This window comes from Talpa occidentalis, unplaced genomic scaffold, assembly GCF_014898055.3.
Source record: "Talpa occidentalis isolate TD23 unplaced genomic scaffold, MPIMG_talOcc4v2.1 talOcc4.13, whole genome shotgun sequence".
NCBI classification, from domain to species: domain Eukaryota; kingdom Metazoa; phylum Chordata; class Mammalia; order Eulipotyphla; family Talpidae; genus Talpa; species Talpa occidentalis.
In genome coordinates this window covers 15,648,351-15,675,196 of record NW_023601322.1, presented here as the reverse complement: position 1 = coordinate 15,675,196, position 26,846 = coordinate 15,648,351, and the positions used below count along the sequence as shown (strand labels likewise).

At 34.7% G+C, this 26,846-nt stretch overlaps 1 protein-coding gene across 2 annotated transcripts in view; it reads left to right on the top strand.

Moving 5' to 3' along the window:
• The window catches only part of DCC (DCC netrin 1 receptor), a 1,038,093-nt gene that overhangs the window by 769,601 nt on the left and 241,646 nt on the right, over positions 1-26,846 (top strand). For both annotated transcript variants that reach the window (XM_054694039.1, XM_054694040.1), the window contains exons 11-12: positions 1,826-1,964; positions 8,737-8,786. In XM_054694039.1, the coding sequence (XP_054550014.1) occupies positions 1,826-1,964; positions 8,737-8,786 (189 nt within the window). The remainder of the gene's footprint in view (positions 1-1,825; positions 1,965-8,736; positions 8,787-26,846) is intronic.

The window sequence follows — 26,846 nt, the reverse complement described above, 5'->3', positions numbered from 1 at the left end:
TTTCCTGGTCCCTTATTTAAGTTTTCTAGATTCCTGAACCCCTATGTTTATAGCAGCACTGTTTACAATAGCTAAGCTTTGGAAACAACCCAAATGCCCAAAAATAGATGACTGGATCAAGAAGATGTGATCCATATACACCATAGAATATTACTCAGCATTCAAAAAAGATAAACACATGCAATTTGCAGCAACATGGATGGAGCTGGAAGGGATCATGCTCAGCGAAATAAGCCAGAAAGAAAAAGAGAAATACTGGATGGTCTCACTAATGACAGCTGATTAGTTTTAAAGCACTTGTTATCAGAACCTTTTAGGCAATTCAATTCAATTAAATGGGTCAGATAGGTAAATAGGCAATGAGAGGAAGTCATTGTAAAGAATGCCAGTTTTGTTTGTTTATTTGCTTAAGTGGATAAATAGCCTGGGGTAGTGCGAACACCTTTATATTAACTCATCTGGTCCCAAAGTCATTGACATTTTTAGCCCTTATCCTCAGGATCAATTAAGCTTATGTTCAATTATCTCAAAACTTTTTTTTTTTTCATTCTGACGCCATTTCTATTGCTCCCCATCACTGGGGTGTCATCTATCACATTTTTGGTTGTTTTCAGTTTCCCTCACTCCAAAAGTCTGCCTTCCTCCTTCTTACATTTTGCCTATAATCTGTGGTGAATGCTGACATCTAAAGAAGGCAAATTAGATGTTTAGGTAAAGTGTAGGTAAATAAGTCTTTGGGAGACATATTAAACTTAATAATCCTATTTTGTGACATATATTACTATCAAAATATTTGCTTCCAGATTTCCAACTTCATGTAGAAAAATATGTGTAGACATGCATATGTATAAATAGGTTAAATAGGATAGACTTAGAGGGGACCTTGAGGTAACTGGGTTCTTAGCATGTGGTGTAAAGTTTGCCAAGTGTCACGTGGTCTTCATGCTTCAACAGCAGCATAGAGGTTTTTCTTTTCTTTTGTCTTTCAAAATTGTTTTGCAATTGTCTATTCAGAAATAGTTCAAGCCCCAAGTGACATGGTGATAAGAATCACTGGGAGTACTGCCTATGTAATCATTCATTCTAGTCTTGCATCCTGTCCCCCTGCTATTTAACTTATAATTTTCACCTTTCTCTTCTGTCTACTTTTCTACACTTTTAACTCTTCAATAATGTATTTTACCAATATATTTAAATAAATTCAAAGCCCTGTTACCCAAGATAGATGTGAATGCGAGGACCATTGTGAAGCGCTAAATAATGGGTCTTGTAGAGTGAACTGGCTCTGATTTCTCCGTGGCCTTCACCTCCAATACCTCATTTCTGCAACTGTGAAGTTGCTGAAAGCAGTTTCAACCTATCTCACAGTATTATGAGAGATAAAAATTGTGGCAAAGTCCCTGTTCCTTTCTAGAGTTGTGGATTTATTTTAGCAACGGAGGCAAGAAATCTATTTTTCCCTGGAAAAATAGTCCCTTTAGGGGCCCCTCTCTTCCCGGGGATTTACAAGCTGCCTCCTGCCTATCAGGGTTTCGGTGTGGGCGGCTTGCCACACACCATTCAATGCACTGCATGTGTTAAGCAAATTGGAACTTAATGACTATAAAAATAGTGCAGTGCTATTTTAACTAGGAGTCTACAGGATGGTTTGGGCTTTAGTGAGGGAGTGGGTGTCACATGTTAGATTTTACAACAAGTCATTATAAGACTAAAGTGTATTTTTGCGGGTAAGAGTCTAATATCCTGTTCACTGATTGCACAGAATGGCTGTCGTTTCTGCTTTAATGTGCCTCCCGAATAACACTCTGGCATTTTATGTCTCCAGAATATAGAAGTTGATGGACTGTCTTATAAACTGGAAGGCCTGAAAAAATTCACGGAATATACTCTTCGATTCTTAGCTTATAATCGCTATGGGCCGGGAGTGTCTACTGACGATATAACAGTGGTTACACTTTCTGATGGTAAGTTATAGACAGTGAAATTTGGCTCACGTACTTGTTATAATAATGAAATAAGAGTGTATATATGGAGTAGACTATAGTTTCCAGGCTTCCTAAATAAAAGTTTATAGAATATATATTAGCATAAATTAGAAACTTGGCTAATTCACTCAACTATTATTTGCTAAGATGGTCACATTTAAACTGTCTTTTAAAAGATATATACTCTGAGTCAGAAAGTCTTAATAAGTAATCTTCCAGGTGAAACTACTGCCTGGGAGCTCAAATTAATTGTTTGTATTTATATTTATTTCTATAAACACATTTGTGCAGGTGTATGAACTAATTTGTATTGGTATGTTTTTATTTCTCATTCTAAAAGAATAAAGTGTAAATGATGGATAGTCTTCCTACACATACATTCTAATTTGAAAATATGTCATAAGGTTTTAGGCCAAACACATCACTCAAAAATGTATTAAAACTAAATATGAAAATATGTGCTTTAGTTGTACCTTGCCTAAAAAATGAAAGATTAGACTTATTCTTTTAAATATCACAAGAGAGAGGAAGAAACCTTAATGAAGATGATGAATTTGAAAAATCAGTGGCAGGGGAAACTAGAGAGCTAAGAACTGAATGACAGAAATGTTGGGAAATTTAATGGAGAGTGAAAATACAGCAGGTTACATGATATGGGGCCATTGAAAATTCAGGCAGGTGCAGAAATGCAAACATGAGGTCTATGAATATTAAAAAGATGGCAAGTTATCTTTGTAAGCAATGGTTTCCATGTTGGTGTATTTAATTCTATAATTTATCTTTTCAATCAAAGAAAAATGACTTTAGCTTATGATTCCTTGACCAATTCATCATTCTTTAATCTGACAAAGTATCTGGGTGGATATTCCACACAATATCAGCACAATGGCATGCATGTTATTGTGGACAGTGCATGGAAGACACAGAAGAAAAGCGTATTTGCAATTTCAACTTCAAAAAGTATTTTATATGTAACACCACTTTAGTATCATTTTTAATGTAATTCTTATGCCCATCCATCTGATTCTGCTATTGAAGAAAGAGTAGAATATTTATTGGCAGAATAAATTACTTCACAACTTATAATTATAAAAATAAAAGGAAAACAAATGAAAATGAATATTTTACATAATTTATGTAGATTTCATTCACACTCTGAACTGAAAACTGTGGCCTTATTCTTCACTTTGGTTTTAAATGTCATAAGTGAGAAAGATAGATTATTACTCATTAATCCAAGAAGTATCATTTGGAAGTGTTGCAACATTTAGGACTTAGAAGATGCCTGTCATTAAAAGGATTTCATGACCCCAGCCCAACAAGCATCATTGTGCAAAGGCCACCCGCTACACTACCCTCCATCAGATGCATTTGATAGCAGAAGGCAAGAACGTCATGCCCCCCTCTGAGTGGCCTCCCTGACCTCAACTGCATTCATGTTTATGATCAACTCATCTTTTAATTTTCAACAAAGAATCACGCATGCTTGGATTTCACACCCTTATTAACCAGTCCCTTTCTCTACACTTCAAACTCATGTCTTCTCTCTTCTGAAGCTGTCCATGATAAGGTCAGGCATCACATAAGAATATATTAATCACACTTAATAGTCATCTACCTCCCCATCCTCAGTCACCAAACCCTCTTTGCCTTGATTTTCTGGGTGTTATAAAAGAGAGATATTATGAGAATTTTATGGGCTAACCCATGTAAGCACCTAAACATAAACAAGGCATATTTTTAAGTGTTCAATAAATGTTATCTATGTCAATTTGATTATCTTGTTATCATTATACTACATGTGCCTTAGTTTGAGGGATGGTGTTGTATGTATCTTTGTATTTTATTTAATTAATTGGACAGTTCTGCCAAATCTGTACAAATGTTTGTTTGTGTGGACTTACATTTAAGACTTCCCTTTTGCGTGGCTGATTTAGTATATGACAGTTTCAAAATGCATCTCAGTTACAGAAAGCATCAGATAACTTGTCAGAAGAATTCTTTCCATTAAAATCTATTCTGGAGCCATATAAAAATTAAATAAAAACAAAAATGAAATGCAAATATTTTTTCTCTGAATTAATTATCCCAATGGAACCTGGTTATGCTAAGATGCTTGTAAAGATTTTTATCCTGATAAGCTGTCAAGTCTAATTTAGCACTGCTTTAATTATTTTTTCTGGGGAAAAAACATTGTTTTTCATTCAAATTTCTCCACCTATTATATCATTAGTTTGCAGTGACTCACTTCTTCAAACCATTGAGTTGTAGAGCATAAGATCTAATATTGAATGCAGAATGTAACTTTGCACATTTGTTTCCAAACACTGTCTCTTGAGCTAGTTAACATGGACAGGTCATTAAGGATTTCTATGAATGAATTTTATGTTTCCATGACATCTTGTCCTGTGTTCAAAAGCAAAGGGATCCAATTTCATGGGCAAAATATATGATATACTTCTTACTTATTTCACTAATATTTATTGAATATTCATTAGTTCAAAGTTCTGCTCTAAGCACTTAGCAATATTGTAAGCATCACAACACTATAATTTCCCCCTACTTTACAGATGATAAAGCCAAAATGGAAGAGGTCATAAAAGCCAGTAAGCAGTAGAACCAGGTCACATCAGCTACTATGGAAAGAGGCAGAATTATTCTGTGATGAATTTCTTGTATCATTTCCTTAAAGTGAAAAGCCTATAATTATATATAAATTATTTCAATCTGTGAATTATATATACAGGAGGAATTCAAATGCCTGTATGCATGGAGATTCACGTACAAATGTGGGAACTTGATCTACCCTGTAGAGTGTCTCAGCATCATGTTCTACCACGTGAGGGGAGTTTCCAGATCAAACACCTCTGATTGGCTTTAATGAACCTATTGTAAATGATAAATTGCTTGACATTTTGAAAAGAAAAAAACATGAACTATAGTCTGCCCCTCTGCCTCATGAATTGACATGAAACATTTTGAGAAGACAAAAAAAGAAAAGGCCAGATAACTGTGGATTCTAGTGGCTTCCACCAACATCCAATTTTATTGAATGTGTATCTCTAAATAATAGTGATGAATAATAAATGATAGTGAGGAGACAGGAGGAGCAATTTATAACAAAAAAATACTTTAGAAAAAAAATATTCCTTCTTTCCTGACACTGTAAGACAAGAATAGCCACTGTACTATCGATGACAAAAAAAAAATTATAGAAAACAGACAAAAGGCATAAAACCCATTGTTATAAGGTCCTTAGGGATTTTATTATATTGACTTTAAATTCCTAATACCAAAAATTGTCTTAATGCTTCTGAAATTCTATAGTTGCAAAAAGAACAATGCATTTTTCCCTTATGTATTCTTATCTTCTGAAAATTAGTTAAATGCCATGTATATACTTAACGTGTCATTTGAAGCTTAACATGACAATTAACACAGTACCTAAAACAAAACATAATTAAGTTACCTTCTTTTTCATCCAATATCAAATTATATTATATAATTGGTCAACAGTGATTATAGTAAGATTAGTGAAAGATAATGTGACATGTAAATATTGCAACTTAGAAAATATAAACTAGAAGAGGTTTTCCATGTTTCAAAGTGACTATCACTTAATATTAAGATATCATTTCCAAAATTTCCTTTTAGAGAACTGTAATTTTTAGAAGTTGTGAAATTATATGACTTAGAGAATGGTATATTTTTAAGCTTATACCAATTTTAGTTTCCAGTGCTTTTGAGAATAATACTCAATATGGATATTAAATTTGTCTTCTTTGTGAAGATGTCAGTTGGTTCAGTGCTTTCGATCACACATATCATTGTTATTTTCACCCTGTCTTTAATCTTTCCTCTTTTTAAGAAGAGGACTATAGAGATCATTTATTAATTTTCCTGCTTTTTTACCTCTCCTGGAGACTGGACTGAAATGTCCAAGACTCCATGAAGGTGGTTCAGGAAAATGCTCTTGCACCAACACAGCATTTGTAGAGTTGTGATGATATGAAGGTTGTCAGATGTATGAGAAATTTTCCATTATTTTGGCAGTAGAGAAAATAAGTATCTTAATGTTTTGATAATATTAATGTGAAATTGAAGTTGAAATAAAAAAGAGTGAGCACTTGAGAGATGAGTTGGGGAGAAACTGATCTATGTGAATTAAAATAAACTTTGATTACTCACAACAAAAGACATTCATATGCCACCAAACATTTGGAACATTACTAAGTATTACTTGTCCTTAGGGGAAAGCAAATTAAAAACATGCTATACCTAAAAAAATGACTAAAATTTATTTAAACGATTGAAAATGCCAAATGTTAGCAAGGATGTGTTGCAACTGGAACTTTGTTAAATTAGCAGTGAGTCTGTCCTATAGTTGGTACACTCATTTTGGAAAACTTTGTGTCTATTTATCATGTATGTAACTGCATAGGGTTTCCGCTCACAGCCAGTATTTCAACTCCTAGGTATATGACAAATTGCGCTTCTCTGCCTGAAAAATATACACAAGAACTTTCATACCAGCTTTGTTCTAATAGACCCAGTCGGGAAACAATCCGAATGCTATCCATCTGTAGAATGTATGAAAATAGGATAATCATACAGTATATTGTGATAGTATGAAGCAAGAAAAACAAAATGCTACATGCAACAAAATGAGTGAATCTCAAAAAAAAAAAAAAAAACAGTAAACAAAGTCAGCCTACAATAAAAGCTATGGTTTCATTTTTATAAGCTCAAAAACAAACAACAAGAATACATGGTGTTAGAAATCAGAAAGTAGAATGGCATGAAATCTTAGAAGGATGTTGACTAGAAAGCAACATTTGAGTTTCATTATATTGAAAATACTCTATATTTTGACCAAGGTGATGTTTTGATAGGAACACAACCATATGCATGCAATTTTATCAAGCTGTATATTCAAGAATGTTGGACCTTATTGTTTATATGTTATAACTTAATTAAAAAAAACTTTTGTTGTCACCAATACCCTATTTATTAGAGAAGTTTATTATAACTTATAGCTTTCTACTATTTAAATCAACAAGTATGTGCTGAGTGTTTCCACATGCCTTATACTTTTGTAGAATTCTAGGGATGAAGCATTGAATGGGACAAAATTCCTGGTCCCTGTGGAATTTATATTCTGTGTATAATAAGAAAACCATAATGTGAAATGAAAGACATTGAGTAATAAATTATGTTTCCTAAAATAATTTTGAAAGAATACTCATTGACCTAATTAAAAACAAGCCTCAGGTGAATATTTTATCATATGCTACATTGGTGAATTAAGACAAGAAATTCAAAATCAAAACAAAATAAATAATTATAGTTTCTAACATGTCCAAAAAGATCCAGGAATTTATATTTAAGTAAGTATTTATTTATTCATTTAATCATACAGTCAGTTAATATTAATTGAATGTCAGTTTGAAGGATACAAAGATTAATCAGACGTCTATATATCATGTCCTCATAGTGATTACTTTTCAGAAAGTGAAATCAGAGTAAGTCATAAATAATTACAGGGTAAAATATAAAACCCTAGTAAAACATAGTCAAGTTCAAGCAAAAGAAGGGGGGATGTGACAAAACTCAGTTCTTGTTTTTTCTAATTCTCTATTTAATTCATCAATATGCCATGAACAAGCATAGGGACTATTTTTCAGGTAAATATATATCAGGCAATTTTTTTAGCACTACACCTGTAACTATTGTGGGGTAGAAAGCTTTGTTTTATTTAAGGTTTATCCAGAACATCTGGAATAGTGCCTGACACATAGCCACCATTCAATAGATGGCTGTCTTGGAATTACTCCCATAATAGAATATTCATTTTTTTGATGTGGTAAGTTCATTACTACTACTATAAAGAAAGCTGTATATGTTCTTCCTTTTTCCATAAAGGAATAGGGCAATCAAATGCAAAAGCAAACAAAATACCTGGAAAACCTACTAAGGAAATTAAACTGCTCCTTTGCTAATAGAATTGACTTATCCAATGTGATTTTGTAACCTGCTCACATCTATGATACACAAGTTTAATTACACACTGTTAAAAAAAAAAAAAAGGATGTATTTCGTATTTCTTCTTTTCACTTTTTAAGAGATAATGAAAATTGCATTAAAGGGATTAAGCAACATGAATGACCATTAGAAAGGCATATTTCATCATAAAGCCATGCAGATCCTGAAATGCACACTGTCGTAATCTTTAAAACCACTCTGGGAAATCCTACCCCCTCCTCCCGCCCCTGTAGTGTGTCTCTGGTTTATAGTTGCTTGTTGATTTTGATTTTTACTTTATTATAATTAATCTTTTTCTTAGTCCCTTATTTAGGTTTTCTAATTAAATAAATAAATAATTTTAACTGAGTGCATACTAAAAAAAAAAAAAAACACACTCTAGGAAATCTCTCGTGTGTTTTTATGGGTTTCACTGGGAAGGTTATCATGAGAATGCCATAATTAAATGACATTATATGGTAACTCAGCAGGTACTCTCCTGCCTAAACATTTTGGGGGCTCCCTAGATGGATGACCCACCATCCCAGTGAGGTAAAATCAACAAATGGAGTTATTTTTCATCTCTTCAGAAAATTTTGAAGTGCCACCCAGATGAGCCTACCATTTCATCATACATTTTGAAAAAGACATACTTTCACTTTTCAAAGAGAGTTGGGGTTTCTTAAGTGACTTCAGCAGTAACCATCTTGCTTCGTTGTATTCCTTTTAGTGCCTAGTGCCCCGCCTCAGAACGTCTCCCTGGAAGTGGTGAATTCAAGGGTAAGTCATTGAGATGTTCATTATTCCATTACCAACACAACCTTCCCATTCCCCATGTTGAGTGGACTATGGCTGCCACAGGAAGAAATGTTCCAGAGCAGCCCGGTGAGTAAGCCTACTGAGCCCACATCTTCAACATCATGCTTAAAAATGAATTGAAGCATGGATTTGTTTTCTTCTAGTACACTTGATTTTCTAAATGTTACAATGGCTATAGGCTATTTCACCAGGAAACAAAGACATCTATTTTATTTATACTCACCAGTATAAGACATAATGTGCTAGACAGAACAATTAAATTAAGAATGGGTAAGACAACTGAATGAGATGGGATAGAGGGATTTTGTTTGCAGAAATCTTAATGAGAATGGAATATTTCATTGTCATTCTTCTTCCCTTATGAGCACAGACATTGAAGACCATTCTTGAGGTCCAATGAGATAGACTCCTGAAATGGTGTTACCCAGTAGTTAACATTTTCTGGGCCTGGAAGGCTAATATAACTTTTTTGAAAAGATTAAATCACAGGAGGTGTTACTGAAGATAAGGAGTGTAATGGAAAAATCAGTTTTATAGAAGCATCTCCTTATTTCAAGTGTGGCTCAGGGCTGAAAATAAGTCAAAGCAAAATAGAAGAAACAATCGAGGATTGTCTGGTCTGACTTTGCCATCATGGGGTGTGTGCAGTCAAGGGATCCAGTTGCTACCCCTGGACCTCAGTGAGGGCTTGGCCTCCCTGGCTTCATTGTTTTGGAAGACAGCAGAGTAGTCATATTGATCTTAGAGAAAGTGACACTCTGGTTTTTAATCCTATCTTTCCATTTTAAAAACTATATGTATATGATCTTAGAAAGTTTCTAACCTCACCAAAACTCGATTTATTTCTTACATTAATATGATTATTAATGCCCCTCTTATTGAGTGCGCCTGAGAAAGTAGTGGAAACTTAGGCAAGGAACATAACTTACTGTCAGTAGCTATTTCTGCACTCAATGCACAATCCCTTGCCATATTTTGCAAAAGTGCTCTGAAGAAGCCGTATTTTGTGATTTTGGTCAAATTTGCCTGTGTCAAATGAATTTATCTTTTGGAACTAGTATAATGTCTTTAAAATTGTTTTCTTTTGGATTTTTAGGCAGTTTTAGATAGAGCTAGCACAACGAATGAAAAATTAGAAAGGAGAAAAAAAGTACGTGAACTCAGGGAGAAGAAATGTTGGAAAGGAAAATAAGCAGAAATAAACACCATTTTAAAAGACATTATTATTTGCAACAATATTAAATGTCTTACAGATGTACCACTTGTATAAAGAGATTGCAAATCAAAGTCAAGTAGATTTTGACAATTATCATAGGTTGTTAATGAGTGAAATTTGGAAAATATAGTTTCTCTTATTTTAATGAATCTTTTTAATTAGAGTTTTCACCTGCTTTCCTCTTTCATCTAGGATAGAAAATAGATATGATGTGAATTACTGTGTATGTGTATTTGTGTGTGTGCTTATCTCCACTAAAAGTCTACTCTAACAAAGGATGAATGTTTCTTCTGAAATGTGAATAAGATATTATTGAATGATTTTGAATGCTGACTGTATTTGAATATGGATTTATTTACTTCCTGAAGAGGGAATTCCTGGATTGCAGAATTGACTTTTTCAGATGATTTATACATGTATACAAATATCACAGCCCTTAATCTCCTGTAATATGCAGTGCTTGCAGCAACCAAATATGAATACTTCTGTTTCTATCCTTTTGTAGTTATCTCTGAAACACTGCATAGCTGGAAAATTTAACTTTTTCATTAGCTTTTCAGAGTAAATACAGTGGTTCCAGATGCTAGAATGCCTCCACCTCTTCTCTTCTTCCCTCTATCATATTATCTACCAGCTTTCAAGGAATTATAATTTACTTTCCTTGTATTGTTACCAAGAGGATAAAAACTGGGCAATCAAAATCCCAATTTCTTATTCCTAGTATGTTTATGAAGAGAAAGACAAAATCAATATTCTATTTTGGTATTCTTTTGTTTGAGACAAAAGAAAAGTTCTCAAATATATAAATATTTACCCCGACTTACCATTTTAAGGAACAAGGTTTATTCAAAAAGACACATTGTAGTGGATAAATACTGTATTTTCAGACTAACATAATGATGATTTGTATAGTCGTCATTTTATTTGGGATTTTAATTTTATACAGAAATAACAGTTATAGTTCAGAATGTATTCTCTATCATATTTGCAGTTATGAAGCATCATTGATTATTATTCACATCAATCAATGAGGAAAGTTGGTAGGGCTAGCATATTTGCACATTAATGGCTGGGGTATCTGTTTGTGGAACTGAGAGTCACTAATAATGGTATAAAGTCACCATTTGTAGTTACTTGTTCATGTTATGGTCACCTATAAACCAATTGGTCCAAGAAATCACCTTCCAGATTATTCAGAGAGGTGCTTGTACTTATAGATGGAGAGGAAGAAATTAAAAAAAAGAAAGAAAGAAAATCTTGGACCATTTTGTTCTTGAAAACAAGTAGAGAAGATTGTAAACTATAATTACCAAACAGGCTAGATTCCCTTCCTGCAGCACAGCTGTGTACATAAATTTTTGTTTTCAAGTAATGGTTTGACCTACAATTACTAGATTTTAAGAAATAATGGATCATGATGTGATGGTTATTTCTCATACTAAAATATCTTTCCTAGAAATAATATCTTCACAAGAAAAGAGAAAACAGTGTTTTATAGTATGGACTAAAAATAGGATTATTTTACTGGGAAAACATGTTATAAGGATCATTTTCTCAAGACTTTACTTTGAAATTAAATTTTTATTTGAAGAAATAAATTACTACTTAATTAGTTGGTTAACAGATAAAGCACAGGTTTCCAAATGCAAACTGCTGTTGGCACATGACCATTTTACTGTGTTCTAAGTACAAAAATTCTAAGAACATTTTAGAGTACACTGAAAACATGTAGAGTACACTTGGGCACTTCTACCAATTCTTTGAGATCTTGGAAAGCACTGTGCCTCAGTGTCATTGATCCATTCCACATTTACTATGTTTTTCTTTTGCTCTCTCTCTTTGTGTGTGTGTGTGTGTGTGTGTGTGTGTGTACATATAAAACTATAGTATATAGACTATATACTTCCATATCTTTATATATATCCATGTATAAATATGCATATATGGAGGGGGGTGATGAATGGCTGGATGGATAGATACATAGAAAATAGACAGACAGATAATAGAAAATAATAGGGATATCACACATTTTTTCCTTCATGGAACTCACACTTTAGTAAGAAAAGTTATGAAAGAAAATTCACTTTTCATTTAGTACATCTAACCTACTTTAACTCTTAAAAGTGGGCCTTATACCCCCATTTATAAAGTGAGAGATTGGAGAGATAATCTCTAAAAATCTCTTGTGGCTCAAAACATCAATGGCAATATATCCATTTGTTATCCATTTTCTTAATTTATCTTTACAAAAATTAAAGAAAATGCACAAGTACATTGATAGAAGTAAACTGGACTTAACTCACATGTCCAGATATTTATCAATTGAATACTGTAGCGTGATTGCCAGGAGTAGAACAAGGTATCATTTTTCTCCCTTCCTAAAAACTGGTACCAGTCACCTACAGGTTGATAGTTGTATGATACCTTACTGCAAGGTAGAAAACTTGACTGGTCTCTTCCTGCCTCACAAAGCATTTCACTCCCCTATGTTTCCGCATCATTTGGCATGCTTAAATAACTCAAAAATTAGTTCAGCAGTCATACAATTCCCTTTATCCAGAAACAACCCACAGGGATGATGCAGACAGTTACTTCCAACTTCAAAAATCAAACTGATGATCTTGGGCACAGATGTTCTAATTTAAAAAAGAAAAAGAAAACATACAAAGGGAATGTAAGTGTTGTATCTCAGAGAGGCTTGCTTTTAAAGATGAGGTGTGACAGGATAGGTTTTGACAGAGGTTTCTGCCTCCAGTCTGGTGAGAATTCTCTTATCAGCAGAAGTGAATCACCAAGTGGAGAGCTGAGGGAGTCATTAGCATTTGTCTCCCAGTGGGGTACCCACCCTATAGGTACTGTAAGCAAAAGTGTGAAATTGTTGGGGGGGACTGATAGAATGAAAACCAGAGGCAGTGTGAGTTACTGTATGAATTTGCAGATCCTCCTGTTGTTTGTTGCTATTGTTGTTTCTGAAATCAGGACTATTTTCTCAGCTATGTAGAAGGCACTTGAATCCACAGTGCACCCCCTCCCTGGTGCACTGAGTCTCCCTGAAAACTCCACTGTTCACCTAGGAATTCAGGGTCTCTCACACTTGTTGTGAATATTGATCTCCCTTTTGTATGGTGACTACAGGCGTTGGCTTCAGATAGCGCATGAAAACAAAACTTTTGTTCTCTCTCCCTCTAAATCCTTCATTAAATATGCTTTGGCCATTGAATCTTTTGGAGCCCCATCTCCGACTCCCTTCAAAAATATAGTGGATATCTGAAATGACTTTAATGTAGCAAAAGAAGGCACATGAGGCATTCTAAGTGATTTCACTTAAAGATAACTTAGAAACTGGTGTTCCCCCACTGATGGACAATTTAAATACAGTTGTTATAGGACAGGGAGAGGGGCAGCCCAAACCCCGCAAACCTGCCTATTCTAAATGGGTTCTGCCATCCGCCGCATCAACACAAAACATGAGACTTTAATGGGAAGGAACTTTAATAAAACTAGGTAACAATACAGGAAAGGCAAAGAGTCTAGTTTCTAAATAAAGCACCCAAAGCTACCCGTCCCCTCGTGGGTAAAAGTCCATCCATATGGGATTGGCCCAGAGCAAGGCCCCAAAGCCTGCCACAAGTCTAAAGCATCTTCCAGTGGGGACCCACAGAAAAGGCTCAGAAACAACCAGACAAGCCCGGAAGGAAAAGAGCAAAATCAACATCAAGATAAAAGCTGCCATTGTCACCTCCCCATGGGTCTCACCCACATCTGTGTCACCCCGTCCACGACCAAAAGACAAGCGCAGTTTCTTCACGTGTCTCTAGGCTCCAAGTGCCTCCTCCAGGTCTCCTGGCTCCATCCTGCTTCCTTCCTTAGTCTCTTCTTCTGCTTCTCTTCTTCCTGCTCAGCTCCACCCTCCCTTGGGTGGGGCAGGGAACCTCCCCCTTTCCTGGGGATCACCCTGTTACACAGTGACATTTACATTCACCAACTATACACTGGTATTTGTACTCAATTATAATTCGCAGAACATTTTTGTTTTCAAGCAGTGTCTGGTCCAGTTATCCATCAGTTCAATTCAAGTAATTGTTGAGTTCTTTGATTCATTACCTGACAGTTCTTGAAACATAGATAATATTCAGGGAGCTATGATAGAAGCAGTTTTGAAACGGGTCTGCAGAAAAGAGCACAACTTCAAGGAATGCATGTTTCCTGGTAGTCCTTCCTTGCAGTCTTTTCTGTTTATTAGTTTTATCTAGAATTTGCAAAAAAAATTGCCTAGAAATGGTTATATCATTAAAATCATTCAATATGTGATAATTTATGAGACTTCCCCAAAATTAAAATTGTTTATTCTATAATTTGGGCAAGAGTCATCAGGTATTTGCAGAGTACTTTTTTAAAAAAGGTACTTTTGTATTGTGGTAAAATGCATGGAACTTAAAAGTTAACATTTTAGGGCCTCCCCAGTTGAGCGCTGGGTTGCGAAGCTGCCTGCAGCCTCTGCAGTGCCGGTTTGATCCCCGGCTGCTCCCCGGCCACTGGAGGAGGGTCCCACATGGTGCACAGACCTCTCCTGCCGCCCACTGCTCCCTTCAGTAGTGTACTTTGTCAGTCTGCCTGCTCTGCTCCCCGCTCTGGCTCTGGTGAATTCTCTCACCTTCCCGCGCTTCTGACTATACCCAGTGCTTGTATAAATAAAAATGAATCTAATAAATAAATAATCTTTAAAAAAATAATAAAAGTTAACATTTTAACCATTTTTAAAGGTATAGTTCAGTGGCCCAAGTGCATTCACACTGTTGCACCACCATGTATCTCTAGAACCTGTCACATCTTGTCAAACTGAACTTCTGTAACTATTAATTAAGAACTCCTCATCACTCCCCTTTCTCCAGACCTTGGCAGTCACTATTATCCTTGTTGTATCCTCACTTACTTTATAAAAAAAAAGTCAATCCATGTGAAAAATTTTTGATTGTCTTTCTACTTTATCTTCATAGAGAAATGAAGTACATTCTAAAGTTTAAGATCTTCACTCTTGTGGAGAAATGAAGGGTTTAATGAATCATAGGAGTGGGGAATATAGACAGATTATTTAATTAGTTGAGAGGGAACACATTACTATCCCTTATTGATAGTGCTTTCAGAATACTTCTGTTCCAAGGTCCTGCATTTATTAGTTATTTTTTATAAATCCCTGATAAGGCCAACTGTCAAGTTAATAATAAAGAGCCACAACTATATACATGTGATTATACTAGCATAAATCTGAAAACATAATGGTACTTGCCAGAATCAGTTTCATATCACAATTTAAGCCAAAACTCCTAACCAATGGCTAAATTCATCCTTTGATTTTTTTTTGAAGTACAATAAATCATCATTTTTCCACCATTTTTTCAGTGAAAACACAATGAATAAAGATTAACAATGAATAAGAAGGCTATTAGTATAGTAAAAGAAAATAGGTAATCAATTTTTTAATTAATATAAATGCATACTACCAATTTAAACTCAGTATGTAAATAAACTGAGTAAGAGGATACTCTGGCAATTAAACACATAGCTTTGTTTCACTCTATCACTCATGTTCTTAGGATGTTCTTCTTAACATCTATTCCAGGGAATATTTACCTGATGGTATTTTACCAAACAGTGAAAGTAACATGATTTTAAAAATTGTGAGAAATATAAGTTCTCCATTGGAGATACTAAAGATACTATGAGAAATAATTTAATTCTACTTTGCCCCAATTATTTCTTTCTACAATGTCTTTCATACTAAATTCTATCTTTGCAACTTTTTCATTTGTTATTTTAATGTCATGATATGCATTCCAGAACAAGATACTCTGTATAAATTGAGCAAACTACCCCCTCAAAAAAGCATAGTGTTACCTCTGTTAGTTTAGAATAAAAATATAAATTAAGTGAAAAAAAGGAAAAAAAAAACCCTGAAATTATGAAAAGCTACCAGTGAATTGAGAAACATCCTTATTTCTATTGCATAGCTGTAGAACAGGGAGTGGAGAATTGCTTTGACATATACTACAGGATTTGAATAAGTTACAGACAAGATTGAATCCCTTCTCTATATGAATTTTTATACTGTAAACAGTACTCAGAAAAACATTTTCTAGAATTTTCTCATTTTTCATGTTTCAAATACTCAAATACATCAAATTTTGCTGTTGTGTGTGTTGAGGTTATCTTGCTCCAGATTTATTATAAGCATTGTGATTTGTATGCCCGCACAAAGGATTTTGACAAAGAAGCTAAAATATGTGACAGCATACCATTCTCCATTGAGTTCTAGTCCCACTTTAATATCACTTTGTAATCTGTGCTTCATCACACACATTTCTAATGGCTCCATTTCTGGTTGACTCTGACTGCAAAGCTTACGTTAGCCTTGCCATGAAGTTTAATGAGATTTCCCTCAAGTCATACATTTTTGAAAAGTGGGAGGTTTAATAATGGACTTAAATTAAATGAACCTAGGTCTAGTGATAAGGTCTCTGATTTAATTTAGTTCATGGAAGTTGCCCTTATCATTGGAATTAGTTGATTAGTTAGAAGACATGAATGGTTCAGTTCTATCAGTAGATAAAAGCACTTGATAACTACATGATTTGATTTCAGAGATGTTGAAATTTTTACCAGTATGCAAAAAATATAATTGACTAGTGTAACTTAAATAGTGTTTATACTAGAAAGCAACTGTTAAAACTTATATACTCCATCTGAAAGTTTTAAGGCATCGACATGAGTTATTGTAATTAACGTTACTGACTCATATTTAAGGAGCACCTTATTACAATTATAATGATAATGACAGTAGCTAACTTTTTCAGCATGTACTTTGTGCCTGGCAATGTGCTAAGCAATTAAAGCAGTATTTCATTTACTCATTATAACAACCCTATAAGTATTATTCATTACATGATTTACTACAACACACTTTGAGCTGTGCTTATTGCTGGTAAAGCTACCATAAAAGCAGTCAAATGTTCCTCTTTCTTAGAGCTGACAAACATTCAAGGGAAATAGACTGATAAGCAAAGAAATGAACAATTAACACAGAAACTGGTAAGTTTGGTGAGATAATTAAGTAGAATAATGTGATGCAGAAGGGCCTAATTTAAATCAAATTGTCAGGGAAAGTCTTTTGAAGTAGCTGACACTTGAGTTGAGACAAGAATATGGAAAAAAAAACAACAGTTCTGTGCACACACTGCTGGCAAAGCATTCCAAGGAGAGCTAACTAGCACATCAGGACACTTCTCACTGAGAGATTGGACAGAGGGACTAAGTGAGGTGGCAGGAAAACAAAGAGGGATGAGGTCCCAGTATCCAAAGGGAAAGTGTTTCCAAAGGGTGTGTGCTGCTGCGCGTGTCATGTGCTAATGGAAGGGCTGGTAAAATAATGACACAAAATGACCCCTGCAGGAGGAGGCCTGGGCATGGAGAAAGAGCTGAAGGACCAGACAGGGACAGTGGATGAGTTTTTTGAGAAGTGAATAGGGATAAAGAAATGGATCCTAACTTTAGGAGGTAATAGGCGGTGCAAGTTAAGAAGTTTTGCAGGGGAGTGATTAATAAGAAATCTCATGGAATATAAACTGTGTAAAGTAAAATAGGATGGTGTGGTTGGGGAGAGGAGTGCGATGGATAATGAAAGAGTGGCAAAGTGAGTGGATTCCAGCCCCATTATAGCAGAGAACAAGAGGAACAAGAGGATGAAAAGCCTCCGCAGTGTAGCATAGGGAGGAAGTGGCTGCACAGGGGTTCTATCCCAGGCTGCAATGATTCCTCCTGTGATGGTCTTGCATCCTGTATTCCTTATGCTGAAGGAAGGGGACAAATCAGAATTCAAAACAGGTTTTGCCTTTGGTTTGTTTTCAGTGGGATTAGTGGCTAGGCCGAATGGGTCTGGGTCCTCACCTAGGAAACAGGTTCTTCCATCCAGTGAACACGTGGAACTATGCACAAAAGCATAAGCAGAAAAGGGTATAAATACAGAGAAAGGGGAATTATGAAGGGAATTTACACACACACACAAACACACACACAAACACACTCATTCACTCTCACACACACAGTTCCCCTAACTCCCCTGTCTTTCTCAGAATGAACCTGCATGTAAGATTTTGGCTCTTCCAACTGTATCCCTCCCTGATGAATCTAAAAAAGCACCTGGTAGGGGAACTGCAGCTTGTAAAGTGAGCAAAGCTGACACTTCAACAATCTAATAAATAAAAGGTAATGACATTTCCAAATGTAATTCCAGTTTTTCCACAATTCCAAGTTATAGAATATATTTGTTATAGAAGATTTGAAGTAGAAAATTGAGATCACAGAGAAGTTTACCTCAGCCTTAAAGGTTTGTTTCAAGAAAATAAAATCCCTAATTGTTGTAGCAGCTGTAGTCTGGAACCATTAGGAAATCAATGTTAGATTCAGAGAAAATGCAAATCAGAACACTGGACAAACATTTTATTAGCAAATGGCATTGATTTAAATGATCAACAAAACTGAACCAAATAGGCATAAATTGGATAAGAAATAGAGAATATGTTCTCAGGTAATTATCTAAATGAGAGTATATTTTAAGATATAACTACTTTAGCAGTCATACTAAATCTGATCTAGCTTCGCCCTGAAGACATTTTGGTTAAATCTCATTTAAAAACTCACTAACATTATGCAATCCAAATATATATTCTCCATGCCACTTGACATTGAAATCTACTTATTTTATTATGTTTTTCTTTCACATAGAAATTGATAACTTCCATTAGTTTTCCATAAGCTGTCTAAAACATCACCCAGTTCACTGGAAAACTTTGTCTGGCAGAATCTAAAACAATAATCTTCATGTCCCCTGAACATTTTGTAGAAAGTGCTCTACATATTGAATACAAAAAGAGTTTTCAAATACATTGAAAGGTATGCCATAGCAGATTAAAAAGTATTGAACTATTTAATGCTTTCAGAAAATTAATATCATATTAATATTTGATTTTAGTGGAACTGGAAGAAAGTACCTGTTTCTTCTACATATAACTTTGTTCCAAACAAATGGTAAGACATTCCATTTGCTTTTTATGTAGTAACTCAAGTTCCCCCTATCTAAAAATTTCTCATCTTTCAGAGAAATCTGTTTGACAGACCATTTTGTATTTTAGCTAAGAGGCAGTAGCTATTAACTCGATAGTTGTCTATTTTATTTTTACACTGATGAAGTTGAAGAGACACACACAAAAGGGATTTATGTATAAGGAATGCCTCATACTGACTTTAAATAAAATCCATCTTTTTGAAATACGCAGCTGACTTTAGATTTTTATCTTTGATGCATAGATGAATTGAAATATGAAAAATATGTATGTGTGTCCGGTTGTTGTAACAAGTTGTATTTCTCTAGGGATGTCTATATTTTAATATTTCCAAGTTGAGTTTTCTTTTATATACTCCAAAGAAAGAAGGAAAAAATGTTTCATTAAGATGCTAATGTAAATAATTCTCTCAATGAAATCAAACATAAATGGTACTTAAAGGAAACATCATAAGACTGAAAAAAAGCACCCTCAGTTTGGAAGTTTTATTAGGAAAAAAGCAGTAGTGGAGAATTTAAAGTTGATTCCTTTCATAATTTTGGGTTAATTCTTTCCTGTGTTCATTCATGCGTTGCATTCATTATTCATTTTTCTGTTTAATAATAAATATTTATTGAGGGTATATGTACCATGTGGCAGACACAAGTTAAACACTTCAGTCCTGCCAGTGTTAAAAGAGGCCCCTCTTGTTGCTTGTCAGTCAGAAAACCTTACCACCTCCCTGAATGGCAGCAATGAATGAGAAATTCTGATGAATGGCAACATCTGAGATGGAATCGTTTCTGAAATAGTTTCTCTTATCTAAGAAATTAACTTCTGTGCCTATTGTAATGGGACAAGATGCTTGTCCCCTACCTACTGTTTAGAGGTGAGTGGGACATTTTCCAATTATACTAGCTTTGATATTGTCAAAGATGTTGGGGGGGGGGGGTTATGGGGCACCAGGTCTGCTGTGCTGGAGCTGAACTTAAATGTGGTTGAACTAGGTAGAAGTTGCCAGTTCCAGCGTGAAGAAAGAAGCTCAAGACTGAGAGTTATGTTCCCAAATTTTAAGGAATGTAAAAGTCCCTGAAGGCAGATACTTATTTCAAAGGAAGAATCCCTTTCTCCCACTCACCAACATACACTTCTAATTCAGCAGATTTCCAGTCCGGGAAACTTGTGCTTCATGGACAAACCAAATCATAAGGATGAGAGATAAATCCCACTCTAGCAAGTCAAATAAGATTGATGGTTTCCAAACATTTTTAACACTCTAGAACCCACTTGAAAATTTTCATGGGACACCTGAATGGGCTTGAACCTATACATAATCTTACACAGTGTTGTAAATCAATGTTACTGCAATTAAAAAAAAAAAAAGAAAAATGGTATGTGCTATCTGGGAATATGCAAAGGTAAAGAAAGATAGGCAAAAGATAGATGCTGTCCAGGGGTGTAGTGGTGCTAATATGGTCTGGCTCGCAAGAGTGATGGTTAATTTTTTAAAGACTTTTGTAGCTGATAGTTAAACACAATAATTGTTAAAAATTACATTATGGAAACTTATATTTACATTGTATTTTACTGAAATCTGTGCCATGAGTTTATTCATACCCAGTTTGTGTGGTGGAAAGACTGTGCAGTGGTGCCATAGTGAACATTTCTTCGCAGCTTCACTCTCAGTGACTTCACGTTGGTAATTACCCTTCTTGCATGTACTGATATTTATACCACACCTCTGAAAATCAAAATTGTCTCCTAAGAGCTAGTTTTTAAACACTTGCTGACATACTAGACAGGGGTGAGTGTCTGGAGTGCCAGTCTCCACTGTGGCACATCAGGGATTAAAAAAATAGATACTTAAATGTGTTATGAAAGGGGATTCTGACCTAATTATATTGTGGTTATGACACACAGAGATTTTGTAAAAGGTTAAAAACAGGAACAAGCAAGGGGAAGATGAATTCCTTTGCCATAATAACATGCATTTTCGAAATCTGGTTATGAGACTTGGAGCATCAATACTTTATTCATAACCTGTAGTTAAATCCAAATAACTGTTCTCCTGTGGGGTATTCTGCTGTTTTTCTCAGTATGCTTTACAGGATAATTATTACTAAGATTGAGGGATTGTGTGTGTGTGTGTGTGTTCAAATTATTTCTTATTCCAGAAAATGGTCCGTTCATCTTCATTGATTGTGCTGAATGATAAATATCTTGCACCTTCTTTCCAATGCAGATGACCATTTTACATAGTAAAGCCACATTTAGCCTTAGAAAATTTATTTTTTTTTGCTTACTATCGCTACCCTATACTTTTGTCTTTAACTCTATGTAATTAGATATGCCCCAAAGTAGAATTACAGTGCTTTTAATATCTTCATAATGAATATAAATTATTTCATTAGTAATGGATTATTACAGCCTTTTAAAAATGAATAGATCAGATTTTTTAATGTTATTTAGGAAGCATGGTTGTTGTTAAGGGACTGCAGGATCTAATTTTACATACTAATGCATAGTCCTGTGCCTGTAATTTAGCTATTTACTCATTAATTCATTTTAAATTTTTAAATATTTATTTATACATACAAGAGCTGAGGTACAGGCCAGAGGTGCCGGGGCGGGGGGGAGGTGGAGAGGAATCACTGGAGACAGAGTGGGGAATAGAACAGCCGGATCTACTGAAATACACTGCTGAGGGGAGCAGTGGGCAAGACAGGAGACGTCTGCTGCGCCATGTGGTTAGCTCCCTGGCCAGGGATCGAACTCATGCTGCAGTGGCTGCTGATAGCTCCATAGACTGTGACTTAGCCCCTTGTGCCACCAGGGAGGCCCTTTTAATTTTTTTTTAAATTGAAGTATTGATAGAATGGCATAATAATAGCATCAGATGTTCATCATTAAGAATCATCATTTATACAACCTTAAGGTCACTCCAAATCTACCCTTCACCATACCATTGTTCCTATTTCTCAGTATACCAATCTCCCTCCTCTCTTCCCTTCCAGTAACCACTAATTGGTCTTACTTGTAGTGCTAAGGAATTTTATTTTTGTTTGAGTTATTTAGTCTATCATCTGTTTGTTTTCTCTATATACCATATACAAGTAAAATCCTATAGTGTTTGTGTTTTTCGGTTTGACTTATTACATGAAACACATAAATTTATTTTTAATTCTTCTCAATAGAGTTATTATGCACCTATTATTTAACAATTAGATAATGGCATCCATTAAGAGTTCTTAGTATTAAATAACCTTAAATTAAGATTATAGACATAAGTCATATGAATTTCAGCATGATAAGCTAAATAGGTCAGGGTGTACTTATTTTTTTCTTTATTTCAAATTAAATATTATGAGAGCATGTGTTTCCCTTAGACATATTTTCTAAAAAAATCATAAAATATTTAAAAATCCAATATAAAGATAGATTTCACCATATGAAAAATGTGTTCAATCAGTCACTTGCATGGTCTCTTTCTATTCTTAGTAGTAAATATCTTGATTTTAAAAATATCTTCACATGTGACATTATATAGTTTAAGGTCTTCTTTGCCTGGGGTTATATAGATATGTAAACTTGCTACTATATTGGTCAATGAAATGAGTGTGCCTTTTTTCTGGATGTATTTCCTCGAATTCTGGTTTTGATTTTAGAATTGATTTTCTCCCCTTCAAACTGAGAAGGACATGGATGTCAAGAACTTTACTATGGGATACAACTTGACAGAGTGACACACACAGGAGTCAGATGTTAGCCATAAGAAAATATACTTGTTCTGCGACATGTGGGCCTTGTGAGAAACTGACATTGATGAGAAGTGATGCTCTTTAGTCAGAGGGAAAAATATCTATCATGCTGTCACCTTAAATTTGGTTCACACTAAGTAAACACTTTTGTTTTGATACTATTCTTGGGAAATGTAAGTCTGAACGTGTTCTTGGCTTTTTGCGTGAGAAGTCACAAATGTCTATAAAATGCACAAAATAGCACCTGTCATAATAAGCACATGATAAAATAAATTTATACTTATTATAACTATAAATATCTGTAGCTGTGAAATAGACTATAAAGCAAGTATCTTTACAGTGCAGCAAATCCTGTCTTCATCTAATGCTAACAATCTGCCCTCCTTTGCCTGCTGGCTTTGCAGAGATTAATAACTAATGATATAACTGGCTTGAAGAATCTGTTTTCTTCAGTGAACTTGGGCTTGATTCTGAATTTTATATTTGATAGACTGATTTTTAGAATCCAGTAAAATTTACCTGAGTAATAATTGGATTCAACCTTTTAAATGTACGAGTCTTACACAAATTCTTTTTAATCCTCAAGATTTTAGATGGATCTTCCAGTATTAACAATTTTAATTTCTTCCACTTTCACTAATTTATAGTCTCCTCTACCACATACACAACAGCAAACCAGAATCAATATTTTATTTTGAATTTGTAATTTTACTTTTTTTATTCATGAAATAAGTGCTAAAAGGCTTTTTAAAATGTGGTTCTCCAATCATCCATTTGATAGTTGAGTCCCCTTTGTAACACCTTCTTGTAGCTCCCGACTAAACTCTTCTGACAGGGAACTGTGTTTCTCTTTAAGTAACCATTTTGTCATGGGTAGGTCTAACTCACAGAAATTCATATTTTAAATGAATGGCTCTCTCTCCCTATAACTTCCTCTCATTTGTCATATTCATTTCCCCTGGAACTCATTTGTTGAGTCCAATGACTTTCTCTTAGGCATGATTCTCAGTGTTTAAAGATGTCTGTCAAACACCCCTTCTGTTATTGACTCTTCTCCAAGCAAAATAGCCTTAGTTTCTGCAAATAATTCTCACTTGTTTATAAGCTACCAACACAACATGTCATCCTTCTCTGCATGGTTTACAAATGTCATGTGATTATTAGACATCCCTTTAGGTTATATCTTCCTCATCTTACCTCTTACATAGTCATTCCTAACATCTGCTGGTGCACTGATGTTGTTGACGGTCACACTGTCTGGGACTCATTATGGTGCTGACTCATGACTAAACCTGTAAGTGCTTCATCACTGATGTTCATAGCTGTTTCTCCTTCACTCAGGTCATGGGATGCTTTCTCTGATTCACATGGAAGAATTTATTTATCTTTGTTAATATTTGTCTTAGATTATATTCACTAAAACAATCTTTCAAAATCCCTTGGAATCTTTTTGCACTTATTTAACATCAATAAACAAAGATCGGTTGTATATTTGGTGCATGTCAGGCAATAAGCAAGGTGCTAATTCTGTTGTCCAGTTATTTGATACATTCACTGCCCCAACTGGCTTCCTCATTCACAGCAATCTTCTCTCTAACTTTGGTTCATCTTCCATCCCCAGATCATACATTACCCGTGCTTCCCGTCACATTGAAGCTACTTTCATTAAAACTTTAAACTTCAAAACCATCCAGAATAATGGCTCTTTTTTCAGATCTCTGCTGTCTTCATTCTCCATATACTCACTAGCCTCAGAAACACTTCCATTTTGACTCATTCAATTTTTTTTATTAATAGTTTTCCTTATTTCAGTCCATTTTCAAACTTGTAATTGAATGTGCCTAATACCCTCAAGATTATTTCTATTGTGTTTTGTTTGCTTTAATCTCATCTCTCCCTTATCATTCCTATGAACTCCCTTGCCTATTCAGAAAGAAGTTAATGACCTTGAATGATGACTATAGAATCAAAACACCTACAAGGGGGAGGAGGTAGGAGAGGAATGAGTACAAAGAGGGGAGGAAGCGCAAGGATGATGGTGGTAGACAAAGGGTGTTTTGATGGCAAGTGCACTATGATGGCAGTACCTGAGGAGGGAGAACCCTATAATTCCACAATGCCAACTCTATTGTAAGCCAGCATTACCTTAATAAATACATTAATTTGAAAAGGGAAACAGCTAACAAATGCTAGGGGAGAAGATTCTACAAAGCCTGAAATGCCTATGTCTAAAGGACTCTAAAGAAGTCACTAATGCTTACCTCATGTTGACATTCCTCAGTTAATAAAACTCTAAGATTTCATTTTTCCTTCTATTTCTCTATCTCATGCAAAAAATAAGTCAGATATTTATTCTGCTTTACACCAAAATCTACATTTTTCCCTTAGTCAAAGGTCAATAAGTATGCAGATTTGTTTACCTGGCCCTTTCTCATCCTAAGTACGTTTATCAAGACATAGTTTTTCTACACATTTTTTAGAAGTATTGAAGCTGATTAATGGAATTATTTTAGGTTCTTTTTTAATTCATATTCCTAGTTAATATATTTTTCGTACTTTTACTCAAAACCACAGCAAAAAGAATTGATAAAAAACGAAAATGTTTGATTTCCTGGTTTTCCTGCTGAACTATTTTGGATTATATTTAAAACTCTCAGGAATAACTTTTAGTCCCAGACTTGTAGACCAGTGTTTATAACTTCATGATCAGTATGTTGTTTTATATGAATAATTTTGGGGTAAACACAAGAGCAAGATACAGAAATAAGGTAAATATTTTCCCCATTCTTTCTTCATTCAAAATATCTTATTAACTAGTCAGCTTTTTGCATTTTTTTTTTTTGCTTCATGTCCCTGAAAGTCACACAAACTGTGTCCAGCTAAACCACAAAAATTAAAGATATACCCAACAGAAAACTATAGTTCCCTTAAATAGAGACTCAGGGACATATTTTTAAGACCTTCCAACATAAAATAATCTAAAGTCCTTATTTTACAAATGCTATCAAATGCAGGCACACCTAAATCTTTCAACAATTAAGTGACCGAAATGAAATCCAAGCTACAGTTGTCTACCTAACTAGAGCTCACTCTTCTCTGCACTGAAAGAGCAGTTGTACACCCACAAATTCTCATAGTGCTTTTTTATACTTAAATCTCTTAAAAAATAATAATTTGCTTACTAATGATTGGTTTAAAGCTGAAGGTTTGATAATCATATGGTTTATTCCTCTCTTCTCCCTAATAAATATATTCATTTTATTACGTATATAAGACAAATATGTGTAACAAAGGGAGAGCCACATAATTTTTGTTTGACAAACCTTGTAAGTATGAGAAAGAATACCCTCTGGATAGTCAATTTCCATTCTTTTCATTCTAATGTTAATGATGTTATTTAAAGTTATTGGCTGCACAGCATCAAATGGCATTATTTCAAGTGACTTCCTGACACGGAGGATACATTATGTGAGGAATATCAAATAGAGGTTCTCAGGTGTTTTTCCCTTTAAAATGCAAAGGAAGAAATGCAATTACTATTTATTATTTAGTTACCTAATGCCTGCCCATCATGTCTTTTTGAATTTGGCCCGGTAACTTATAATTAAAAGAATCATTATCCCTGCTGGATGTGGGCACAGATTCACATTATTTCCATGAAAGCCTGTCTGCTGTCTCACTTTAATGAAAATTTAAACCTCTTGGAATGGCATGTGGTACCTGGAATTATTTTTCTTTTGTCTGAACAGAGTTACAAGGAGAAAGGAGTCCTAGAAACATAACTCCTTTTCCTTTCCATAGACTTTTGTTTTCCAAACATCCACTTTCTTATTGGAAAGGATTGATGATGACAGGATGAAGGTATGGATAGAATACCAAAAGACCATAAGCAGAGAAAGAACAGAACTTCTCCCTTGCCCACTCATTTCATCCCAAATTTGTTTCGCTTTTT